We start from the raw sequence: 22721 nt of genomic DNA on the forward strand, positions 1-22721 counted from the left end.
GCGCCGGGTCCCGGGCACTACCTCTCCTCGGCCGGTGGGTGGCAGTAGTCGACGAGAAGGGACGCGCATGCTCTGTACGGGACTTCGCGTCTCGCCCCCGCGACTGCCGAGTGGGATTGTAGGAAATGTGGTTTCCGAGCTTCGGGAGAACTGGCCGGCGCCAGCCTAGGCCCAGAGCGGGACTTCAGCTCCGTGCCGGCCCGCGCGGGAGGGGACGCGAAGGAAGAGGGCGGGGGATTGGGAGAGGGGAAAGCGGGCGGGGCCGGTGGGAAGGCCGAGCGGAAGGGGCGGGGCTTTGCCCGGCGTCGCCGCCGCCCGCGGTCTGAGGAACTCGAGGCGCGGGGCGGGGAGCCGCGGGGAATCCCGCTGGCGCAGGGGACGAAGCGGGCGCACCGGGAGTGGTCGCGCGGCCTTTGGCCGCCGCCCCTCTGTCTTCGGGCGCCGTCCTTCCACTTCTCAGACCCCTTCCTCTCGGTCGGGACGCGGGAGAGCCCGGCGCGCGGCGGGAGCGCGAGGAGGAGCCGGCGGTGGCGGCCAATGCGAAACTGGCTGCTGCTGCTGTGCCCGTGTGTGCTAGCGGCCGCGCTGCACCTCTGGCTGCGGCTGCACTCCCCGCCGCCCGCCCGCGCTCCCGGGGCCGGCCCGGCAGGTGAGTGCCTGGGGCCGGGCGAGGCGGGCGGCGTCCGGGGGAGGGAGGCCCCGGGTCCGAGCGGCGCGGCAGGCCAGAGCCCTGCGCCCGCCGGTCGGCTCCGCGGTTGCTTCCTGCCGTGGAACTGCGCCGGGATTTGCCCGAGGCGAGGGGAAAGGGCAGGGCGAAGCCGAGACGCTTTCCATTCTGGGGTCCGAACGTCGGGAGACTTGAGGGCGCTCTTCTCCTGGCGTGTTCCCTCTGCGCCTCACCGCCCCGCTGCCCCGTAGGTCCGGAAGCCAGCGCCTGCGGCTGCAGGTCCTCCGCCGGTGCCCCAGGCCTGCTGGGACGCGTCCGACTCCCTGCCTGCCTCTCGGCGAGGAGGACCTCGCGTGCCCTTCAGCTGGCGGCTGGCACACTCGCCTCACTCCGGGGCTTTGGCTCGCCAGGTTTTTCTTCCTCCCCAAGCAAAGGAAGGAAGGTCTTCCTTAAGACCAGATTGTTGGTCTTATCTGGTCAAGACTTGGAGGCCTTAAGTGCCATGGATAAAGAGTTTTCGTGAGTTTTGAAAGGTGGCTAGGTTTTGCTTTTTAAGGAATAACTCCGCTTTAAAGAACCCTGTGTTTTGTATGATGTAAATCGCTTAAATCTAGACATGAAACAGGGCATGGCTGCCAGTGGAGTCGTTCCCGTGGAGTTTGGTCCGCCAAACCTCCTAATGAAATACACGTGACAATATCAGGTTCTTTAACGATCATATCCATTTGCTCTAAAACTTTTTCTCTCGTAGGAACGAAATCGTTGTTCTTGTAAGCTTGTGAAAGTCTAGAGAAAGCTTTACCCCGTGGATTTTTTTTTTTTAACTGACTTCACCACCCTGTTTGCCCATATCATATCTTTTTTAAAGGTTTGCCCTAGGACATATAAAGAAATCTAGACGACTCTTTTAAATATTAGGTGATAGAGTAGGCTTCTTGCCTTCTCTTAACTACAAAGGGGGAAAAATTTTACCACCTCTCCCCAAAACAACTTTTCTTATACAAATTTTTAAAAATTAGAATTTATTATTTGCACTTCAGCAGATGGCTCTGTGCCTTAATTTGTAAGTAGAAAGTATTCTTCAATCCTCAAAATAATCTTATTGTTATGACCCGAGTTATGTATTTTGCTAACAGCCTCTTCAAGTCTTTTCTTTTTAAACCACAGCTCTTTGAAAAGGTTATTTGTGCGACCTCAGTACTAAGCATTTTTGGAAATGATTTAATGAACGTAGAGTGTTTCAGTGCAGTTAACCTGTTAACAGGCTGGAATGTTCTGGGTTTTTTTAGGTTTTTGTGAACTGAGCTGAGAAACACCTAGAATAGTGCCTGATTAATAGGAAACTCTCCATAAATTTTAGGAAATAGCAGTATGGTGGTGGCTGATTGCCTGTCCTAGTGTGGTGTTATGGGGGTATCTGTGTTACATAGAGTAAAAGGGGAGCTGGACAACTGGGGTTTTTTCCCTTTAGGTCTTTGAAAGTGGCAAGGACTCGCTGGGGTAGTGTGTCCTTATCAGAGGATCTGCTGATCGATTTGTGTGATTTCCTCATTTTAAAGATTTCTCCCTATTTGTGACTTATGTCATTGGAAGCATGCTCCTGAGTGGAAATTTCGATCTGAGTTTTTAGGATTCTTGAGCTAAGTTTGAACTATTGGTTTTGAATTCAACAAATGCTTGCATGTCTCCTCTTAGAGTCTAGCTGGTTGAGAGACTTTCAGAATACATTACATAATAGGGGAAAGAAGTAGTTCTGGTCTTTGCCCTCAGGGAGCTTGCTTGGGGTTGTTAATTACCTCTGACCTAATGAAGATTTTGTGTACTGCTGTATCTCTGCCACCTGAAATAGTGAACATAGTAGATGCTCGATAATTTGAATGAATAAATCAAGAAAATAAAACTGGAAAGGTATGAACAAAACATGAATCTGCTTACATGACACGATGACCTTGTGATTTAAATTTTTTCTTAATAAAGTAAAGCAAGTTCTTTGTAGAAAAACCTGAAATTATTAAAAACAAAACCCAACAAAGAATTGTCTACATAATATATAATATATAGACATATTTTGGGAAATTCTCATTTTTTAAAATCTTAAAAAATACATTTAGAAAATGTGCAGCTTGATGAGTATTTTCAAACTGAACACACTGAACTAATCACTCAATTAAAAAAAGAAAAGAAAACACCATAGTAATTCCCTTCATGCTCCCTTCTGTTGCTGCCAAGAGTGGTAACTACTGTCCTAGTCTCTAATGGTAGAGAATTGCCTGCTTTTGTACTTTATATAAATGGAACTGTGCGATATATACAGAGTCCCTGGAACCTGCTTTGATGTAGAATATTAAATTACATGTTTTCAAAGTAATTTTAATGACTGTAGTATTCTGTCATATGAATGTACTGTAATCCCTTATTTGTGCATTTATGTGGTTGGCAGTTTTTCACTATTAATAAAAGACATTTCTTTAGAATAAGTTCTTAAATGTGGAATTGCCAGATAAAGATATTTGCTATATATTGCCAAATTGCCTTGCAGAAAAGTCTGTAATAAATTACACTCACACCAGCAGTGTGTGAGAGTGGTCTTTTCCTTGAAATACCTGCCAACTCTGGGTGTTATCATTTAAGAAAATATTTGTAAATTTAATAGGAAACTGATATTATTGCTCTATTAATTAATAATTCAAACGATATGGGGCTGAACAATTTTTTTCATTAGCTTATTGGCCATATGCCTTTCCTCTTTTGTGAATTTATGTCCTTTCATCTCAAGTTTACTTAGTTTTTCTTTTACTTCTCTTTTTCTTTCTGTTTTCAAACTCTAGAATGGAACTCGGTGCCCTATGCTTGCAGTATATAGCAGAGGGTGATGAGAGTATAGTGTTAGGGAATCAGTAGGGAGAGGTAGGAGTTTGAGAAACATTCTTATCCAGATATTTATTGAGCATCCACTTTAGGTTTTATACTGTGTAACAGTACCCGGGAATCTGTTGGACTGGTTTACATTGAAGATATGTGGGATAATGAAAGAAGAAATCTTTTTCTGAAGTCCGAGTCTAACCGCTCCAATGCATCTGTAGTAAAAGGAGCTTTCTAAAAGTTTAAAATCTTCCATCTATTTCTCCTCTACAAAAAAAAAAAAGTATTTAAAGTAAAGCAGTTGAACAGAAATAGCATAAAAATGGATTAGAAGCAGGGAGGATTGACAGTGGCAGGAGGAGATGGAATAAGATCAAAAAGTTTGATCTCATGTAATCCATGAGATTTTCACATGTCACATAATTATCTTTGTGTTTATTTATTTTTAGAAAAATCTTGTTTGGCTGTAACATGAAGTCAGGGAGAAACCAGTTAAGATACTTTTGTAATGATCTAGGTAAAAGATAAAAGAATCTAAACTAAAGTAGCTGGAATTAATTTGAGAAATTTTTCATGATGGATTTTGATTCAACAAGAAAAGGTTAAATTATGTTCAATGTGATATGTTTCTAAAAGATTTACTTTGATTATTTATCAAAAGTAAGGTAATAAATGTTTGGCCTTTAAAGGGATGTTTCAGTTAATTTGAAAGGTCACTTTTTTTTTTTTTAAGATTTATTTATTTATTTAATTCCCCCCCTCCCCTGGTTGTCTGTTCTCTGTGTCTATTTGCTGCATCTTGTTTCTTTGTCCGCTGCTTCTGTTGTCGTCAGCAGCACGGGTAGTGTGGGCAACGTCATTCCTGGGCAGGCTGCACTTTCTTTCGCGCTGGGCGGCTCTCCTTACGGGGTGTACTCCTTGCGCGTGGAGCTCCCCTACGTTGGGGACACCCCTGCTTGGCAGGGCACTCCTTGCACGCATCAGCACTGCGCATGGGCCAGCTCCACACGGGTCAAGGAGGCCCGGGGTTTGAACCATGGACCTCCCTTGTGGTAGACGGACGCCCTAACCACTGGGCCAAGTCCGTTTCCCGAAAGGTCACTTTTGTGCAGCAGCATTGCTTTCTGATGATATCAGATAAAGGATACATTTAGGTTAAATGTGATTTTTTTTTTTTAAGGAGGTACTGGAAATTCAACCCAGGACCTTGTACCTGGGAAGCAGGTGCTCAGCAACTGAGCAACATCCGCTTACAATCTTTTGAGAAGACATTTTGAAACTGATGAAATAGATTACCTAAAGACACATTTTTTGGGTATCTTTTCTCTCATGAGGAAACTGAAGCACAAAGGATTTAAATAACTTTTTACTGAGAAAATGCAGCTTGTTGTCTATGGAATCAGCGTCAGAACTATTTACAACATTTGCTTCTCCTATCAATAGAATATTTTTATTATTTCTATGTGAAAAAAGTAGATGAGTTCGAGTGCATCATTGTCAATTTTATACTAAGCTTTTAAACTATTCCCCAAATTCAGGCTCTTAAGGCTAGTTTTCCAGTTGTAGGTACAACTTTGATCGTATAATTAAATATCTCAGAAAAATTGTTCCTGTGCCATAAGATTTTTTAAAAAGCTAACCAGCATTTTCTGTGATCTGCTTATTACGAATTCATTTCAACATGTTTTGTGGATAAAAGATCAGAACTTAATCTTAGGTGAGCTATATTAAGCTATATGGCTGGATTGATGAAGACTAGAGTTAGATTGCTAGGATTAAATTTTAGCCCAGCCATTTATAAGCTGTTTTATGTCAAGTTACCAGATTCTCTATGCCTGTCTCCTCATTTGTTAAATGAGGAGTCTAATAGTACCTACTTCATATGGTGGTAAGCATTAAATGATTATATACAAAACATTAAATGATATGCTATGTGTTGTACTTAGCACATAGTGTTCAGTAAGTGTTGCCTATTAAGCAAACCTAATCCATGAAAATTTGGATTTATTTTACAGGTAGATTCTATCTTTATAAGAGAATTCATTTTCTGATCCTGGGACCTTCTGGAGTGGGAGAGAGGTGATTACTCTCTTGTGCCACCTCATCTCCCTTATAAGAGAACTCATTTTGAAGCAAGATTAATAGGAGAGTGAAATAAATAGCTTTAATCCATTAGATTCCATTAGAATTTAAGTACCTTTGTAGAAATATATCTGTTGTGGAAAGTAAGGTATTTACACAAAAATTCCTGTTTTCCTATCATTGTTGTAATATGCTTAAAATTATTGTATTAGAAAAATGTCCTCAAGTTTTCTTTTTATTTTAATTGGTCCTTTGGGGGAAAAACATGTTTTTATTGTCTTTTAGACTGAATACCTAGGTCTTATGGCATATAAAAAATTTCATTTAATGTAGTAAAGATCTCTGGCTTTCAATAATTTTTCGGGGGAAACATTTTGGATCAGGTCCCACCATTGAGAAAGTGATGAAATGAATCCCTCATCAGAGGTATAGATAAACTTGTTGCTCTCAAGCTTTAAAACTGGTGATGAAGAAACAAGGGCAAAAACCTTCTGCCTTGTTTCTAAGAATAATTTTTTAAATATTAAAATGTAATTTTGGCCATTAGATCTTTTAACAGTAAAAAAAAGAACCATTCACATGAATTGTTATTTCCTTTTTTTTTTTTTCCCTTCACTAGAAATGCTGCTTCCTCTCCTCCATTCTTTAGAATATTTAATAGGTGATTGATTAGAAGTTTGCTGGCTATTGAAATTACTGGCATAAATAAGGGTTCCAATATTTTCCAGTATGGAAGTCCTTCAACTCATCCCCCAAACTTAATAACTAACAATAATGTAGGACTTTACCTTAAAAACAAACTTTTGTTGTTACTAGCCCTTTATTGAGTGTCTGGTATGTGCTTGGTACAAAATCAGGACCTTAGTACACATTATCTCATTTAATTTGTATAAGAAATTAAGGAAATTGAGGATCAAAAACTTACATAGGATCCTGTGAACTTATTCTTAGAGCCTGCTTTTCTATTGTATGTGTCACCTTGCCCTTCTAAACTGATTCTTATCACAAATACCTTTTTTGTTTTGACAAATTTTACATTCTCATGTGAGCAGGAATACATACGTAAGTGTGGAAGGCAAAAAGACTACACCAAAATGTTCATGGTGGTTTTCTCTGGATGGTAGGTCTATGGGTGATTTTAAAATTTTGTTTCTTTGTTTCTGGGAAAACAAATGTTTTTTCATTTTTAATTTTGTTTCATGTATTTTTAATAAACATTTTTTAGTGATACATACTGAACTTATAGTAATCAAGACATAACTTATTTCTAATTTATTTTTTTGTATTTCTAGATCAATTGGATCAGTTGGCCTTATCTTCTCAGGGGAAATCTCATCACTATGATGTGGTAGTTGGTGTGTTATCAGCTCGCAATAACCAGGAACTTAGAAGTGTGATAAGAAGCACCTGGTTAAAGCATTTGAAACAAAATCCAGTATTAAGTCAACGGTAAGTTTTCTGAGTTGACACAGTGCCTGGTTTACTGAAATAAGAGTTCTGAAAAACGAGTTGTTAATTCAATCATGTGGTCTATTCATGGAAGAAATGGTTATTTCATTTTGCTTTTCTTCCATGCACTTGGGTCTAAAAAGTAAATTTAATCAGCATTTTAAGCCAAAAGATAGTTGGAGGAGAATGTATCTATCAGTTAACATACGTAGCATTTATGGATACCTAGTTTTGTTTTTGTTTTTGTTTTTTGCTTCGATTTAGAATAGCAATTCTTAAAAGGTTCTGTTCTAAAATAGAATCTGTTTAGATTTGTGTCTAAACATAAATTCACTAACTTGACTGAGATGCAGTTAATTTTTTTTGGTTCTGTAATTTTTTTTAGTTATGTGATCTGCAGTATGTATAATATACTCTTCTTTTTCCTTACTCCCTCCCCAGGGCTAAGCTTTGGTAATATATCTCATGTTGACATTAGATGGCTCTGTTATCAGTTAGGACCCCAAGGCCTTAGCCTATTGTCAGTGAGACCACCCCCTGAAGATTATGTAGTAAGGGACTAGTGGAAGAGAAACATGGAAAGTTGGGCTTGTAGTTATGTGAAGATGCTTAGGTGAGGATTCATAACTAGAATCTCTCTGAATTGAATTAAACTGGCACAACTGGATTGAGAAGCTACACGAGCAAATTGTAGTTGTGAATTTTCTCATCACTGGTAGTGAACATTAGTGTATAGATTTCCTGTCTTATTCAGAGCAGCTTTCATTCCAAGACAGATTTCTTTAGATCACGATCACAATGATAATAGAAGCTTTTACCCAGCAAATGAGAAAAGGCCTCAGAATCATGACTACCATCTGAACAACCTTCCAAAACCTTCGGCTTCATATAGTCTTTCCCATCTCAGAAAATAATGACTCTGCTCTACCAGTTACTCTGACCAAAACCCTTGGTGTCATCATGACCCAGTCTATATACAATCCATCAGCATATCTTCCTGGTGTTACCTGAAGATCATGTCTGGAATCTGACTTTTTCCTACCACCTTTACTACAACCATCCTGGTCTAGGCCACCATCCTTTCACCTGAATTATTGAAAAAAACTTCCTTATCTGAATTTCCTGCTTTTGCCTTTATTCCCCTACATTTTATTTTCTGGACTACAGCCAGAGTAATCTTTTTTTTTTTAAAGATTTATTTATTTCTCTCCCTTTTCCCCCCACCCCGGTTGTCTGTTCTCTGTGTCTATTTGCTGCGTCGTCAACTTTGTCTGCTTTTATTGTTATCAGCAGCACGGGAATCTGTGTTTCTTTCTGTTGCATCATCTTGTTGTGTCAGCTCTCCGTGTGGGCGGCACCGTTCTTAGGCAGGCTGCACCTTCTTTCGCGCAGGGCCGCACTTCTTACGGGGCACACTCCTTGTGCGTGGGGCTCCCCTATGCAGGGGACACCCCTGTGTGGCATGGTACTCCTTGCGCGCATCAGCACTGCACATGGGCCAGCTCCACAGGGGTCAAGGAGGCCTGGGGTTTGAACCACGGACCTCCCATGTGGTGGACAGACACCCTAACCACTGGGCCAAGTCCGCTTCCAGAGAGTAATCTTCTTAAAAACTAGTTAAATTATATACATTTTCTGCTCATACTCTTCTATTGACTTTCCACTTTAAAATTCCAAGTCTTTATAATGGTCTTTGACCTCATCTACATCTACTTCCTTTCACTGATCTGTACTAGCTACACTGGCTACCTTGATGTGCTTTAATATACTAAATGTGCTCCTGTCTCAGGGCTGTTGCACTTAAGCCCCTGCCTGGACCACTAGTCCACTGGATATCCTCATAGCTCACTTCCTTCAGCCTGGGCTGCTTAGATGTTACCTTAGCAGACAGTCCCATATCAGATACCGCCCTAACCATACTTCATCTCTATCTTCCCTTACTTGGCTTGCTTTCTTTATAGCACTTGTCATCAGGTGACATATTTATTTTATTTAGTTGTATATTTATAAATCGTCCTCTCCCACAAGAATGTAAGTTTCATGAGAAGAGGGACTTCAGGTTTTTTCATTGACATATTCCTAGTACCTGAATCAGAGCCTGGCACAGAGTAAGGCATTCAACAACTATTGACTGAATGACTTAGAACTAAATGTAGTGAGTAAAATTAACATTCAGAAGTTCACTAGTAACTTAGTTGTCATCATAGCTTACTAATATGCTTGGTGGTTTATGAAAATGGTGGGGTGTCTGTATAAAAGTGGATGTTTTCTTAGGGCAGAGTAATTTTGTTGATCTAGTAAGAGGTGCGTTGTATTTAAGAGGACTAATATGCCAAATTTGGCAAATACCTGCAATAATTTAATTAGCAAATATATTCGTTTCTGTTGAAACTTTTATTCCAGATGCTAGTTACTTATGAAAGATATTCTGACTTCATTGGCCATTAGTAAAAGAAAGTGTGTTTCTGTGTTTATGGTTTGCTTTCAAATCTTGCATTTCTTATAAAGCCAGACTCAACATAGATTCTGAGGCCCTTAATTATAAATCTTCATAATAAAACTGTAATTTGTCATTTTAACAAATATTTACTATGTACCTTCTATATACATGTAGTATATTGTAGTGGGTAGAATATAAGGCTATATAAAATATAGTCTGGGAAGCAACTGTGGCTCAAGTAACTGAGCAACTGAGCTCCTGTTTACCACGTGGAGGACCCAGGTTTGATCCCAAGGACCTCCTGTTAAAAAAGGAAAAGAGGCATCCCAGACCTGCATGGAGGCCCACCAAAAAGACATTGACACAACCAGATAGGGAAAAAAGGACGAAAGCAGGAAAGGAGAGAGTGGCAGTGATCACATTACCCTTAAAAAAAAAAAAAAAGAAAATATAGTCTGGGTTCTTAGGGAAACTTGACATTTAGTAAAGGAAATAGATATAATAGTATAATAAAATGTTATATGTGCTATGATATAAATAGATATGAAATAGTCAAAGAGTTCTATGTAATTGGAGTGGGGATGATTATGGAGTATGTGGAGTATGTGTGTGTGTAAGAGAGAGAGATATGCATGTGCTTGGGGAGGAAGGAGGGAGAGAAGGAAGGAAAAAGACTGTGAGATGTAGGCAGTAACTAGTTCATACCAAACAGTTGTTTTGAGGGTCAAATGAAAAAGTGAGACCTGTTTAGGTAAGGACTGCTGAGGGTAATTTTATGAGCGTATGAAATTAACTGACTGTAGAAGAGGAGTTGTTCAGGATGACTGCTAGTTTTCGGACTTGGAGAAGAGTGGAACCATCAGTCAAGACAAAAAGTTCTACATGGAGACAGAAGAGCAGGTTTCATAGGAAAGCAGCTTAGTTAGGACTGTTGAGTTTGATGTGCTCGCAGGCAATGGTGTTCTGGTGAATGTTTAAATGTTTACTAACTGGCTCTCTAGGAATAAAGTATGCTTATGTGTTCCTGTATGTTTATAATAAATTTCACTATGTAAAAGATATGTAGCACAAAATTGACAAGTAATAAAATATACAGCTCTTTATTGTAAATTCCTTATAGCCAGAAGTTTCTTGTCAACTGCTTTCATTGTTGGCCAGATTCTTGTATTTGTAGCCAACTTGTGGTTGTAATTGGCAAAGGAGTGCAGTTCTGACATAAATATTTCCTTTAAAGAGTAAGACTGAAGTGACAACTAAAATATGTGAGACTCTGTTATTAATCAATGAAATGAGTACATTCTTCGCTGAATCAGTTAATAGTGTTGAACACTGAAAGAGTATATCCTCAATTTTTCTTTTTTCTTTTTTAAGATTTGTTTTTATTTATCCCCTTCCTCCCCCCTGTTGTCTGCTCTCTGTGTCCATTCACTACGTGTTCTTCTGTGTCTGCTTGTATTCTCATTAGGCAGCTTTGGGAACTGATCCTAGGACCTTCTGGAGTGGGAGAGAGGTGTTTACTCTCTTGCACCACCTCAACTCCCTATTCTTCTGCGTCTTCTTATTTTCTCTCCTCTGTGTCTCTTGTTGCATCATCTTGCTGCTCAAGCTGGTGTTGGGCAGTACGCCTGCGCGGGGTGGCTTTTCCCATGCTGGGTGGCATTCCCACGCAGGGCGGCACTCCTGAGCAGGGCGATATTCCCACGTGGGCGGGCACTCCACATGGACCAGCTTGCCACTTGGGCTAGCTTACTCTCACCAGGAGGCCCTGGACCTCCTACATGGTAGACGGAAGCCCAATTGATTGAGCCATATCTGTGTCCCCTCAACTTTTCTTTATTCACATTGTAATGGCTACAGACAACTCACATTTAAAAGTTTAATCTCCATTATTAACATTTTTCTATCACTTTCATAAGTTTAGACAATAAAAACAAGCCCTTATTTGTAGCATTTGCCAATTTGTATGGTGTAAATATTCTCACAATGATCAATTTCAGGTAACAATGTGATGTCACTGTACAGAGTTGAGGAAAGATGCACAGTAACATACTATTGTGTTGTATTTCCACCATGCAGATAAATATTTTTAAAACCCTCAAAAACATAGATAATAGTAAAATGTACTAAAATACTCCTCAGGAAATGATGAAGTTTTGCTATTCATTTTTAATATAGCGTATTTAATTTTAAGTTTATGTAATTTAATTTTTAATAATGGCTGTGTTTAGTAACCAACTCACAAAATTCTTGAAACTTTACAGTTGGTTCTCACAAGCCTTTAGAGCAGGTTCCAGCACACAACTGCCTATACGTCATCTAGGTAGTTAGGGATGTCTAGTGAATTTGTGGATCTTTTACTTAGAAAATTGGTCCAAACTGGAGGTACGTGTTCTGGGATTATTGGCATGTAGTTGCTAGTTAAAGCCTTGGAAATAAATTATACTGGCCAGTGAGAGAAAGTAAAAACTATAAATAGAATGGGAAAAGATCAAAAGCCCTGAAGAATTAGCCATTTTCAATTGGACAGGATGAGGAAGAAGAGCCAGAGGAAGACTGAGAAGGGCCATGTAAACAGAGCATTTTAAGAGCGGCAGTATTGAGCCATAGAGAAGTCAAGTAGGTAGTGGTTGAAGAGCTTAGCAGTAGCAGATTGTCAGTTACCTTGGTGATAGACATTTCAGTGGAAGCAGTAGGTGGGTGAATAAAACTTCTGTTTTATAAAAGAAGTGGAAGTGAAAAACTAAAGGCTGCAATTTGAGTTAATTTCTTTGTAGGACCTTACTGTGTAGGTAGGGGTGGGGACAATGAGCGATAGTAGGTAAATAGAAATTAACGTTGTATTTTTAATGTGTAGGGAAGGAGTCCTGAGTTATAAGGATAACCACTGTAACTAGGCCTGTGAAATGAGGGGACCCTCTCTTGATAGAAAGACTACTTTTGAACTGAAGAAACACTTTCTGAAATAGAAGAAGCAAATGAGGAAGATTGTAGGTATAGATATGCTCATAAGTATACATTTGAGAAGTTGACTTTACTGTGGTTTGCTTTTAAATGGTAGGAGCATTTGCTGGTTGCCAGGCCAAACATACTTATACTTGCTTTAATATGGCATTGTCCTTGGGGACTCACACATAGGTTACTTGATAGTTAACAACTTTTGGTGTGCTTGTTCCCACTTTCCACTAGACTAGAAGAGTAAAGCTAGAGAATTAATTCTAATAAATACTTGTATCTCAAAGTAAAAGAAGCTCTGAAATGGGAGTGAGGACATATGCATGTGCAAGGTGAAGATCAATAACCAGTATTAATGGCAACACCTCTCTCAGTGTGCTTGTCAAGTTCATAATAGGTGCTCATGGCTGTAAAGTACCTGTGGAAGACAGAGAAGATCCTTATTCCTGCAAACTGCTTAACATCACAAATCCAGGTAAAATTTTGTTTTTCTCAGGCCTATGACAACCATTTACAATTTTGAAGTTGAATAAAAGTTGCTAAGTTGAATAATATGCAGTCTGTTTTTGGCAGGCTAAAAATGGTCTTTCATCAAAATTTCTCTTTTATCGTTTTTGAGAGATTCACTAATCACTCAGGGTATTTGGAGACTCTTTATAGATATAGAATTACAGAATTTAGAAGAGTTTATTTTTCAGGGTGACTCAGATGCATCTGAAAATTTCCTGTGTAGATAAATCCTAAATTTCGAACTTTTAGAAAGCTGGATTTTACCAGTCACTTAATTTATGATAGCCTTGATACATGTATTTTGAATGGACTTTCTCTTAGCATTATTGCCTAAGCTTCTGAAAAAGAAACAACAACAATAATAATAAAAACCACAAATAATACTTCATGCTCCTTAGTATTAAGCATTCGGGGGGTCTGGTGAGGATAAAAGAAGATGATCCTAATTAAGTTTTCTGTGTTAACAGGGAGCCAATTTTAGGAAGGTGATAACTTTATCTGCCTTTCTTTTTTTATTAGCATTTCCTATTATGTTCAGGTTTGGTTCTTTGGAAGGTTAATCTTTTTCAGTTGTTAAATGCACTGATCATGACTTCTGGTATTTGAAAGTTTTTCATGTGTTTAAATATATGCACCTCACTCTTATAGGCAGTGATAGAGTAGTGGCTAGGAGCAGTAGCTCTGGAGTCTGGCTGCATGTGTCTAAATCCAGGCTCTGCCATTCTCTAGCCCTGTGAAATTGGATTATTTACTTCTCTGTCCTTCAGTTTCATCATCTGTAAACTGGGGATTAAAGTACCTACCTACCTCATAGGGACTGACATGAAGATGTCACAAAGCGGTACACATAAGATGTGTAGAACAGTTCTTGGGACATTGTAGATGCCTGATATTGTTACTTTAAAGAGCCCGTCTTTATAAATTTGGGTTTCTGTCAGCTTTTTAAATAAATTGAACCATCTAATCAGGTCTGTATTGTAAAGCAGGAGTTTCTTACTTGGGATGTCTATGAATTTAGTAAAAGTTATAAGCAAAATTTTGTGTATATTTGTTTTTTTCTGGGGAGAGAGACCTTTAGCTTTCAATGGAGTCCCTAAGAGATCATGACCCTTTTAGAATGTTGTATGGCTGATAATGTAAGAGTAGCCTAGAACAAATTATATATGCAAACTCAAACCAAACCAGCCCAAACACAAAAAGCCCACACCTTTCAATTAACCAGACTTTTATTATTATGAATACTGTTATTTGCTCATAATAAAGGAATGGAGCTTATCATTAACAGAAAATTCTCATATATGTAATATATAGGTTACAAATTTTAGAATAAATATATAAACTAATATTGAATCTAATTTTATCTTTTGATTATTCAAACAGCATTTCCAGTTATTTTGGTACTTTAAGAACTTTATGAGCATTAATAATCATCATGATACTTTGGATGTATAGAAATTTTGATTAATAGCATAAAGGAGAAGTACAAAAGATACATTTGTTTTAGATAGAAAATAACTAGTTATGTATAAGAAGCTTGACTTATGGCCTTTAATAGGCATGCTTCTACTTTGGATAGGAGTATTTGTTGAGTTTGTTTGTTTGTTTTTGAGGTACAGAGGCCAGGGATTGAACCTGGGACCTTGTATGTGGGAAGCCAGTGCTCATAAGCTCCCCTGAGTTGGTTTTTTCATTTGTTTGCTTGTTTTTAGAAGACACTGGGGACCAAACTTGGGACCTATCATATGGGAAGCAGGCGCTCAACTGCTTGAGCCACATTCACTCCCCCTACCAAGTAATTTTAAAGAGTAAAGTTTTTGTCATCCTCTTGTATTTGGAGTCTAGACTCTGGCTATTGTTTGCCCACCCCATGACAAAATCTCTGTCCTTAATTTTTTTCCCCTTACTCCTCATACCTATAATTAATAACCCCCAATTTAGTTTAGTAACATTTTACTGAGCATCTGTTAAGTGTAAAGTAGCATCCTAGGCCTTCTAATGTAATGATCCAAATGATGTACTGGGGTATGAGAAGAAAATAGAATTTCTGTTTATCTGAATATAAGAAAATGTAATCTTGACTGATAGTGGATATATACACTAACTCTAATATGTAAGCATGTTTTATAAATATATGGGTATGTATAAAATATTTTAAGTTTATTTTCTTTCTAGAAGCAGCCCTATTTCTGAAACGTTTTTAATTACTATATTTATGAAATTATGAAAAATAATCTAGATTTTGCTCTCTAGCCCACTTTATTACTTTATTAGTACGGTAAGAGATTATATTTGTTTGGTTATGTAAAATTCCTTTTATTATTACTTCCTTAGTTTTGAATCAGGAAATTGAGGCATTCAGTCTTTCTGAAGACACTTCGCCAGGGCTCTCTGAAGACCAGGTTGTCAGTGTGAGCTTTCGTGTTCTCTACCCTATTGTTATTACCAGTCTTGGAGTGTTCTACGATGCCAACGATGTGGGTTTCCAGAGGAACATCACCGTCAAGCTTTATCAGGCAGAACAGGAGGTATGCATTGCCCTGTACAGTATTTCCCCTGTTTTTCTTCTTTGAAAATATCAGCTTTTTCCTTGTGGCACATAGTAGGTTGGGAAATTAGATAATTCTATCTGGTTGGGAGATTTTCACCTTTTTCCCTTACTGATTGCATACATTTTAGTGTAATATACTCCTGGTTTGGGGAGAGAACATGTATAAATATGTTTATATATAAATATACTTCTAATCTAAAAAGTTCCCAACTTAAATTCACTAAAGCCTAAGGAACTTCAAAAATTGATAATGGATATAAAATGTTGGGACTCTTAGGACTAAATGAATTTTATTGTCTCTTTTTCTTTCAACCCTACAAGTCTGTCACTATAATACAAGGGCAACAGCTGCTTTAAATCTTTTTTTTTTTTTTTAATTAAAGATTTATTTATTTATTTAATTCCCCCCCTCCCCTGGTTGTCTGTTCTTGGTGTCTTTTTGCTGCGTCTTGTTTCTTTGTCCGCTTCTGTTGTTGTCAGCGGCACGGGAAGTGTGGGCGGCGCCATTCCTGGGCAGGCTGCTCCCTCCTTCGCGCTGGGCGGCTTTCCTCACGGGCGCACTCCTTGCGCGTGGGGCTCCCCCACAGGGGACACCCTTGCGTGGCATGGCACTCCTTGCGCGCATCAGCACTGCGCATGGCCAGCTCCACACGGGTCAAGGAGGCCCGGGGTTTGAACCGCGGACCTCCCATATGGTAGAAGGACGCCCTAACCACTGGGCCAAAGTCCATTTCCCTAAATCTTTTTTTTTTTTTTTTTTTAAATAGAGGAAATAGAAGATTAAAAACCAATGAGGATTCTCTGTTTCTGTCTCTGGCAAAATATGATTTGTTCACAGGGTATATCCAAAGGAGAGTATAGCAAGGAATTGTATTTCAAATAAGATGTATTCCTGGGTTTTAAACAAAGAAAACTTGAAAAAATTGTACAGGGAACACCTGTATATCCACCAACAAGATTATATTGTAGTTAACATTTTTCTTTGTTTGCTTTACCACATATATACCAATTTATCAATCTAACTTATTTTATGTATTTTAGAGTAAATTGCAGATATTAGTACACTTGAATGTTAAACACTTCAGCATGCATGCATTAACTAGAATAATTTGTCTTTTAAAAGATAAATTTATGTACAGTAAAATGTACATTCTGTCTGTTTGGTTTTTTTTTGGTTTGTTTTTGGTTTTGGTTTTTTTTAGACCAGTAAAAAGAGTTACTGAGAAATGGGAGAGAAGAACAGAAATACATAACCAAGGTGTGGATGTGGGCTCCTCTAGGCAAGAGAGAACCCATTGAATTTGTTTTTTAAAATGCATAAATCTCTGTAACCCAAACACCTATGAAGATAAAAAACACATCATCCTAGAAAGTTCTCTCATGTTCCTTCCCAGTCAGTCTTATTCCTATCCCCAGAGTCAACCCCTGGTAAGATTTCTTTTAACCATAAATTAGTTTTGCCTGTTCTGGAACATCATCTATAAAAGGAGTCATATATTAAGTACTCTATTGTGTAAGGCTTATTTCCAACATGTTTGAGACATCCATGTTATGTCAGTAGCTTTCCATTTTGTTCCTCTAATCGCTAAGTAGCACTGTAGATAGCCTATTCATTCTCCTGTTTATGGATACATGGAATGTTTCCAGAGTTTTTCTCCTTTATCCTGTTAATGCAGCAAATTACATTTATTGATTTTTGGAATGTTAAATCACCCTTGTATTCCTCAGATAAATCACTCTTGGTCACATGTATTATCCTTTTTATATGTTGTAGAAATTGTCTTGTAGACAGCATACAACTGGATCTTCATTTTTAAGCAGTTGAAGAATCTCTACTTTTTACATGGAATTTTATTCCATTTTCATTTTGTTCGTTTCTTTTTAAACTTTTATTTGTAGTAACCAATATAGGACACAAAATTTCCACTTGAACCACATTCAAGTTTCAATTTAGTAGTATATGTTACAATATTGTACTACCATCACTGACATCCTTTACTCTTCCTTTTTCATCATCTCAAACAGAAATTTCTCACCAGTAACTGTAATGCCCTCTTCTCGCCCCCTCCCCCTCCCCTAGCTCACCGTCTATCTCTTGTGAAGTTTTCTTCACCTAGGTGTTTCAACATAAGCACCATCATAAAGTATTTGTCTTTTTGTGTCTGGTTTAGTGTTTCACGCAAAATGACATCTTCAAGTTTCATCCATGTTGTAGTATGGATCTAAACTTCATTCCAGGGAGTGGAGGTGGCTCAAGTGGTTGGGTGCTTACCTCCCAAGGGAGGCCCTAATTTCAGTTCCCGGTGCCTCCTAAAGAAGAAGAGCAGACAGATGAGGGAGCCATGGGGAAAATAAAAATTTTAAAAGAAACAACAAAAACCAAAAAAATTCCTTTTTATGACAATAATATTGTATGTATATACCACATTTTCATTATTCATTCATCTATTGATAGATACTTGGGTTGCTTCCACCTTTTAATGTGCTTGGCACCCTTGTCAGAAATCAGTAGACCATAGATGGGTTGGTTTATTTCCGAACTCTCAGTTCTATTTTGTTGGTGTGTGTGTGTGTTTTAAGGTCAGTACCATAGTGTTTTGATTACTGTGGCTTTGTATAGTAAGTTTGGAAATCAGAAAGTGTGATACCTCCAACTTTGTTCTTCCTTTACAATACTGATTTGGCTATTCAGGGCTCTTGTGATTCCATATGAATTTGAGCATCAGCATTTCTATTTCTACCAAAAAGCTACTGGGATTTTAATAGGTATTGTGTTGGATATGTAGGTAGTTTTAGGTAATAGTGACATCTTAATCATATTAAATCTTCCTTTCCGTGAACCTGAGATGTCTTTCCGTTTGTTTAGGTCTTCTTTTCTTTCCACAGTGTTTTGTCATTTTCAGTGCATGAGTTGTTCATGTCATTGGTTAAATTTATTATTGGGTATTTTATTCTTTTATAAACTATTGTGAATGAGATTTATGTATTTTTTTAAATTTCCATTACAGAATCTTTGATGGTTGTATTAGCTTTATCTAGGGAAGCAGAACCAATGGGAGATAATCTGTAAATAGTATGAGATTTTATAAAATTGTCTCACATGACTGTGGGGCTGCACAAGTCCAAATTCCATAAGGCAGGCTGCAAACCAGGGGCTCTGATGAAGGTCCTTGATGAGTTCCCAGGCTGTCTGAAGGAGAGATGGAAATTCTCTCTCTCCATGCTAAAATCACTTCCCCTTTTAAGGCAAATGAGATGTCATTCATTGCTGACAGCAGTCTCCTTAGTTGGTTGTAGATGTGCAATTAACTCACTGATGATTAAAGTCCATAAAATGCCCTTGTATTACAATTAGCCCCATGCTTGCTTGACCAAATAACTGGGCACCATTACCTGGCTGAGTTGACACATTAGTCTAACCATTACAGTGGTAGATAGAAACACATAAGCTTTTTGCATGTTAATCTTGTAGCCTGTAACTTCCTGAATTCATTACAGTTCTAGTTTTCTTGTGGGTTCTTGGGAATCTTCTAGATAAAGGGTCATGTTATCTGCAAATAGAGATGATTTTACTTCCTCCTTTCTGATTTGGATGTCTTTTATTTATTTTTCTTGCCTAATTGCTCTGAAAAGGAGTTCCAATATGGGATTGAATGTCAATGGTGAAAGCAGGTATCCTTGTTTTGTTCCTGATCTCAGGAGGGAAGGCTTTCAGTCTTTTACTGTTGAATATTATGTTAGCTATTGGTTTTTCACATATTCCTTTTATGTTCATTTTCGGGAAGTTACCTTCTATTCCTATTTTATTACAAAAGGATGTTCGATTTTGTCAGAAGCCTCGTCTGCATCTGAGATAATATGTTTTTTCCTTCATTCTGTTTTTGTAGTGTATTATGTTGATTTCCTTATGTTGAATTAATGCTTGCATTCCAGGGATAACTCCCACTTGATAGTGGTGTATATGATTCTTTTACTGTGCTGTTGGATTTGATTTGCTAGTATTTTATTGAGGATTTCAGCATCTCTGTTCATAAGAGAAATTGTTCTGTAATTTACTTGTGATGTCTTGATCTTGTTTTGGTATAAGGGTAATGTTGGTTTTATAAAGTGAGTTAGGAAGAGTTCCTTCCTCTTCAGTTTTTTGGAAAACTTTGAAAAGTATTGCTGTTAATTCCTCTTTGAATGTTTGGTAGAATTCACCAGTGAAGCTATCAGGTCTTGTTCAACTGTTGAGAGATTTTTGATTACTGATTCAATCTTTTTACTTATTATAGGTCTGTTGGTCTCCATTTCTACTTGAGTCAGTATAGGTAAGTTTCTAGGAATTGTTCCATTTCCTCAAGATTATTTAATTTGTTACCATACAATTGTTCATAGTATTCTCTTATACTCTTTTTAATTTCTATAAAGCCAGTTGTAATGTCCCCCTATCATTTTGTATTTTAGTTATTTGTGTCTTCTCTCTGTTTTTCTTTGTTAGTCTAGCTAAAGTTTTATCAATTTTATTGATCTTTTCAAAGAACCAACTTTTAGTTTCATTGATTCTATTTTTCTGTTCTCTGTTTCATTTATCTTCTCTCTAATCTTTAATATTGCTTTCCTTCTTCTTACTTTATGTTTAATTTGCTCTCTTCTTTTAGTTCCTCCAGATGTGAAATTTGATTATTGTGGAGATCTTTCTTTTTTAATCTAATTATTTATAGCTATAAATTTCCTCTGAGCACTGCGTTCACTGTGTACCATACATTTGGGTATATTGTGTTTCTATTTTCACCTGCCTTGAGAAATTTCCTAGTTTCCCTTGTGGTTTCTTTTTTGATTCCTTGGTTTGTAAGAGTGTGTTGTTTAACTTCCACATATTTGTGACTTTTCCAGCTTTCCTTCATTTACTTATTTCTAGCTTCATTCCATTGTGGGTCAGAGAAGATGCTTTGAATATCTTGTCTTTTTTCAATCTATTAAGATTTGTTTTTTGACCTAACATGTCATCTGTCCTGCAGTATGAATGGTGTATACTTGAGAAAAATGTGTACTTTGTTGTTTGTAGGTTTAGTGTTCTGTATGTCTGTTAGATCTAGTTGGTTTAGAATATTGTTCAAGTCTTCCTTTTCCTTATTGATCTTCTGTCTCGATGTTCATCAGTCCATCGAGCATTGATGAACTGGAGTCTACAACTATTATTGTATAAGTGTCTACTTCTCCCTTCAGTTTGTCATTGTTTGCTTCATTTGTTTTGGGGCTCTGTGATTAGGTGCAAATATGTCTATAATTGTTACATCTTCTTGGTGGATTGACCCTTTTCTTAGTATATAGTGTCCTTCTTTGTCTTTTGTAACAGTTTTTTACTTAAAAGTCTATTTTGTCTGATATTAGTATACCCACCCCAGCTCTCTTCTGGCAACTATTTATATATTTTTTTCCTTCCTTTCACTTTCAACCTAGTTGTGTTTTTGTGTCTAACATGAGTCTCTTGTAAACAACATATAGTTGGATCATACTTCTTTCTCCATTTTGCCAATCTGTGCCTTTTGATTGGAGAGTTTAATTCATTTGCATGCAGTGTAATTACTCATAGGCAGGATTTAAGCCATTTTGTCCTTTGTTATATATCATATCTTTTTTGTCCCTCGCTTCCTTTATTGCAGACTTCTTTGTGTATAGTTTATCTTTTGTGATGTAACAGATCTCTTTCTCATTTTTATTTCTGTATATATTTTAAATGTTTTCTTTGTGGATACCACAGGTTTGAAATGATACCAACTTGACTTCAATAATATACACTCCTGTGATCCTAAACCCTTTCTTCCCCCTCTTTATGTTTTGTTTTGTTTTGTTTTGTTTGTCACACATTACCTCTTCAGATTTTGCATGTCCATAATAGAAATATATTTATTTCTTCTTATAAGAAATATAGAGTAGTTACAAAGCTAGGATATAATAATTTTGGGGTTTGTGTTAACCCATTTTGTTACCTTTAGAGAGCTTTATTTCTTCATACTGCTTTTAGCTATTCTCTGTTGACCTTGCCTTTCATCCTGAGAATAGCATTTCTTGTAGGACAGGTATCTTGATGACAAACTCTCAATTTTTGTTTATCAATGTCTTCACCTCTCATTTTTGAAGGACAGTTTGCCAGATAATGAATTCTTGGCAGGCAATTTTTCTTTTTCATTACCTTAAGTATGTTGTTCACTGCTTTCTCACCTCTGTGATTTGTGATGAGAAATCAGCACTTGATCTTATTGAGAATACCTTGTACTTGATAAATAAAGTTTTCAGTTGTTATTCAAATATTCTTTCAGCTCCCTTCTTCCTTCCCCTCTCCTTCTAGTACTTCCATAATACATATATTGGTATGCTTCATTTTGTCCTACAGGTCCCTTATGCTCTGCTTGCTTTTTTTTTTTCATTCTTTTCTGTTTCCTATTTAGGATGTATAGTTTCAGTTGTCCATCTTCTAATTCACTGATTCTTTCTTCTGCTTATTCAAATTTGCAGTTGATCCCTTCTATGTATTTTTTTTTAAGATTTATTTATTTATTTAATTCCACCCCCCACCCCCACCCCGGTTGTCTGTTCTCTGTGTCTGTTTGCTGCGTCTTGTTTCTTTGTCCGCTTCTGTTGCTGTTGTCGTCAGCGGCATGGGAAGTGTGGGCAGCGCCACTGCTGGGCAGGCTGCACTTTCTTTCGTGCTGGGCGGCTCTCCTTACGGGCGCACTTCTTGCGCGTGGGGCTCCCCTACGCGGGGGACACCCCTGCATGGCAGGGCACTCCTTGCGCGCATCAGCACTGCGCATGGGCCAGCTCCACACGGGTCAAGGAGGCCCGGGGTTTGAACCGCGGACCTCCCATGTGGTAGACGGACGCCCTAACCACTGCGCCAAGTCCGTTTCCCCCTTCTACGTATTTTAAATCTCTGTTATTATGTCTTTAAACCCCATCAGGTCTGTTATGTTCCTTTTTAAATTTTCTAATTCTTCTTTTTTGTCACACATCATTTTGATTTCCTTTAGTTCTATATCCATGTTTTCCTTTAGCTCTTTGAACATATATAGTAGATTTACTGAATGTCTTTGTTAATTGTCTGTGCTACCTCTGTTGTTTAATTCATTTCCTTGAATGAGCCATCTCTTCTGATTCTTTGTATGATTTATGATCTTTTGTTGATATCTGGGCAAGGTTTTAGTGTAGGTTGGCTATGTGTTGTCGCT

The 22721-nt window shown here is 38.1% G+C and overlaps 1 protein-coding gene across 4 annotated transcripts in view; it reads left to right on the top strand.

The window, feature by feature from the left end:
• The first annotated feature begins 273 nt into the window (after nucleotides 1–273).
• The window catches only part of B3GALNT2 (beta-1,3-N-acetylgalactosaminyltransferase 2), a 61481-nt gene continuing 39033 nt past the window's right edge, over nucleotides 274–22721 (top strand). For all 4 annotated transcript variants that reach the window (XM_004473125.4, XM_071207368.1, XM_004473124.4 and 1 more), the window contains exons 1-4: nucleotides 274–649; nucleotides 6904–7060; nucleotides 12827–12927; nucleotides 15294–15487. In XM_004473125.4, coding sequence (XP_004473182.1) covers nucleotides 538–649; nucleotides 6904–7060; nucleotides 12827–12927; nucleotides 15294–15487 — 564 coding nt within the window. In that variant the 5' untranslated portion in view covers nucleotides 274–537. The remainder of the gene's footprint in view (nucleotides 650–6903; nucleotides 7061–12826; nucleotides 12928–15293; nucleotides 15488–22721) is intronic.

The sequence above is a fragment of the Dasypus novemcinctus genome, chromosome 13 (assembly GCF_030445035.2).
Source record: "Dasypus novemcinctus isolate mDasNov1 chromosome 13, mDasNov1.1.hap2, whole genome shotgun sequence".
Lineage (NCBI taxonomy): Eukaryota > Metazoa > Chordata > Mammalia > Cingulata > Dasypodidae > Dasypus > Dasypus novemcinctus.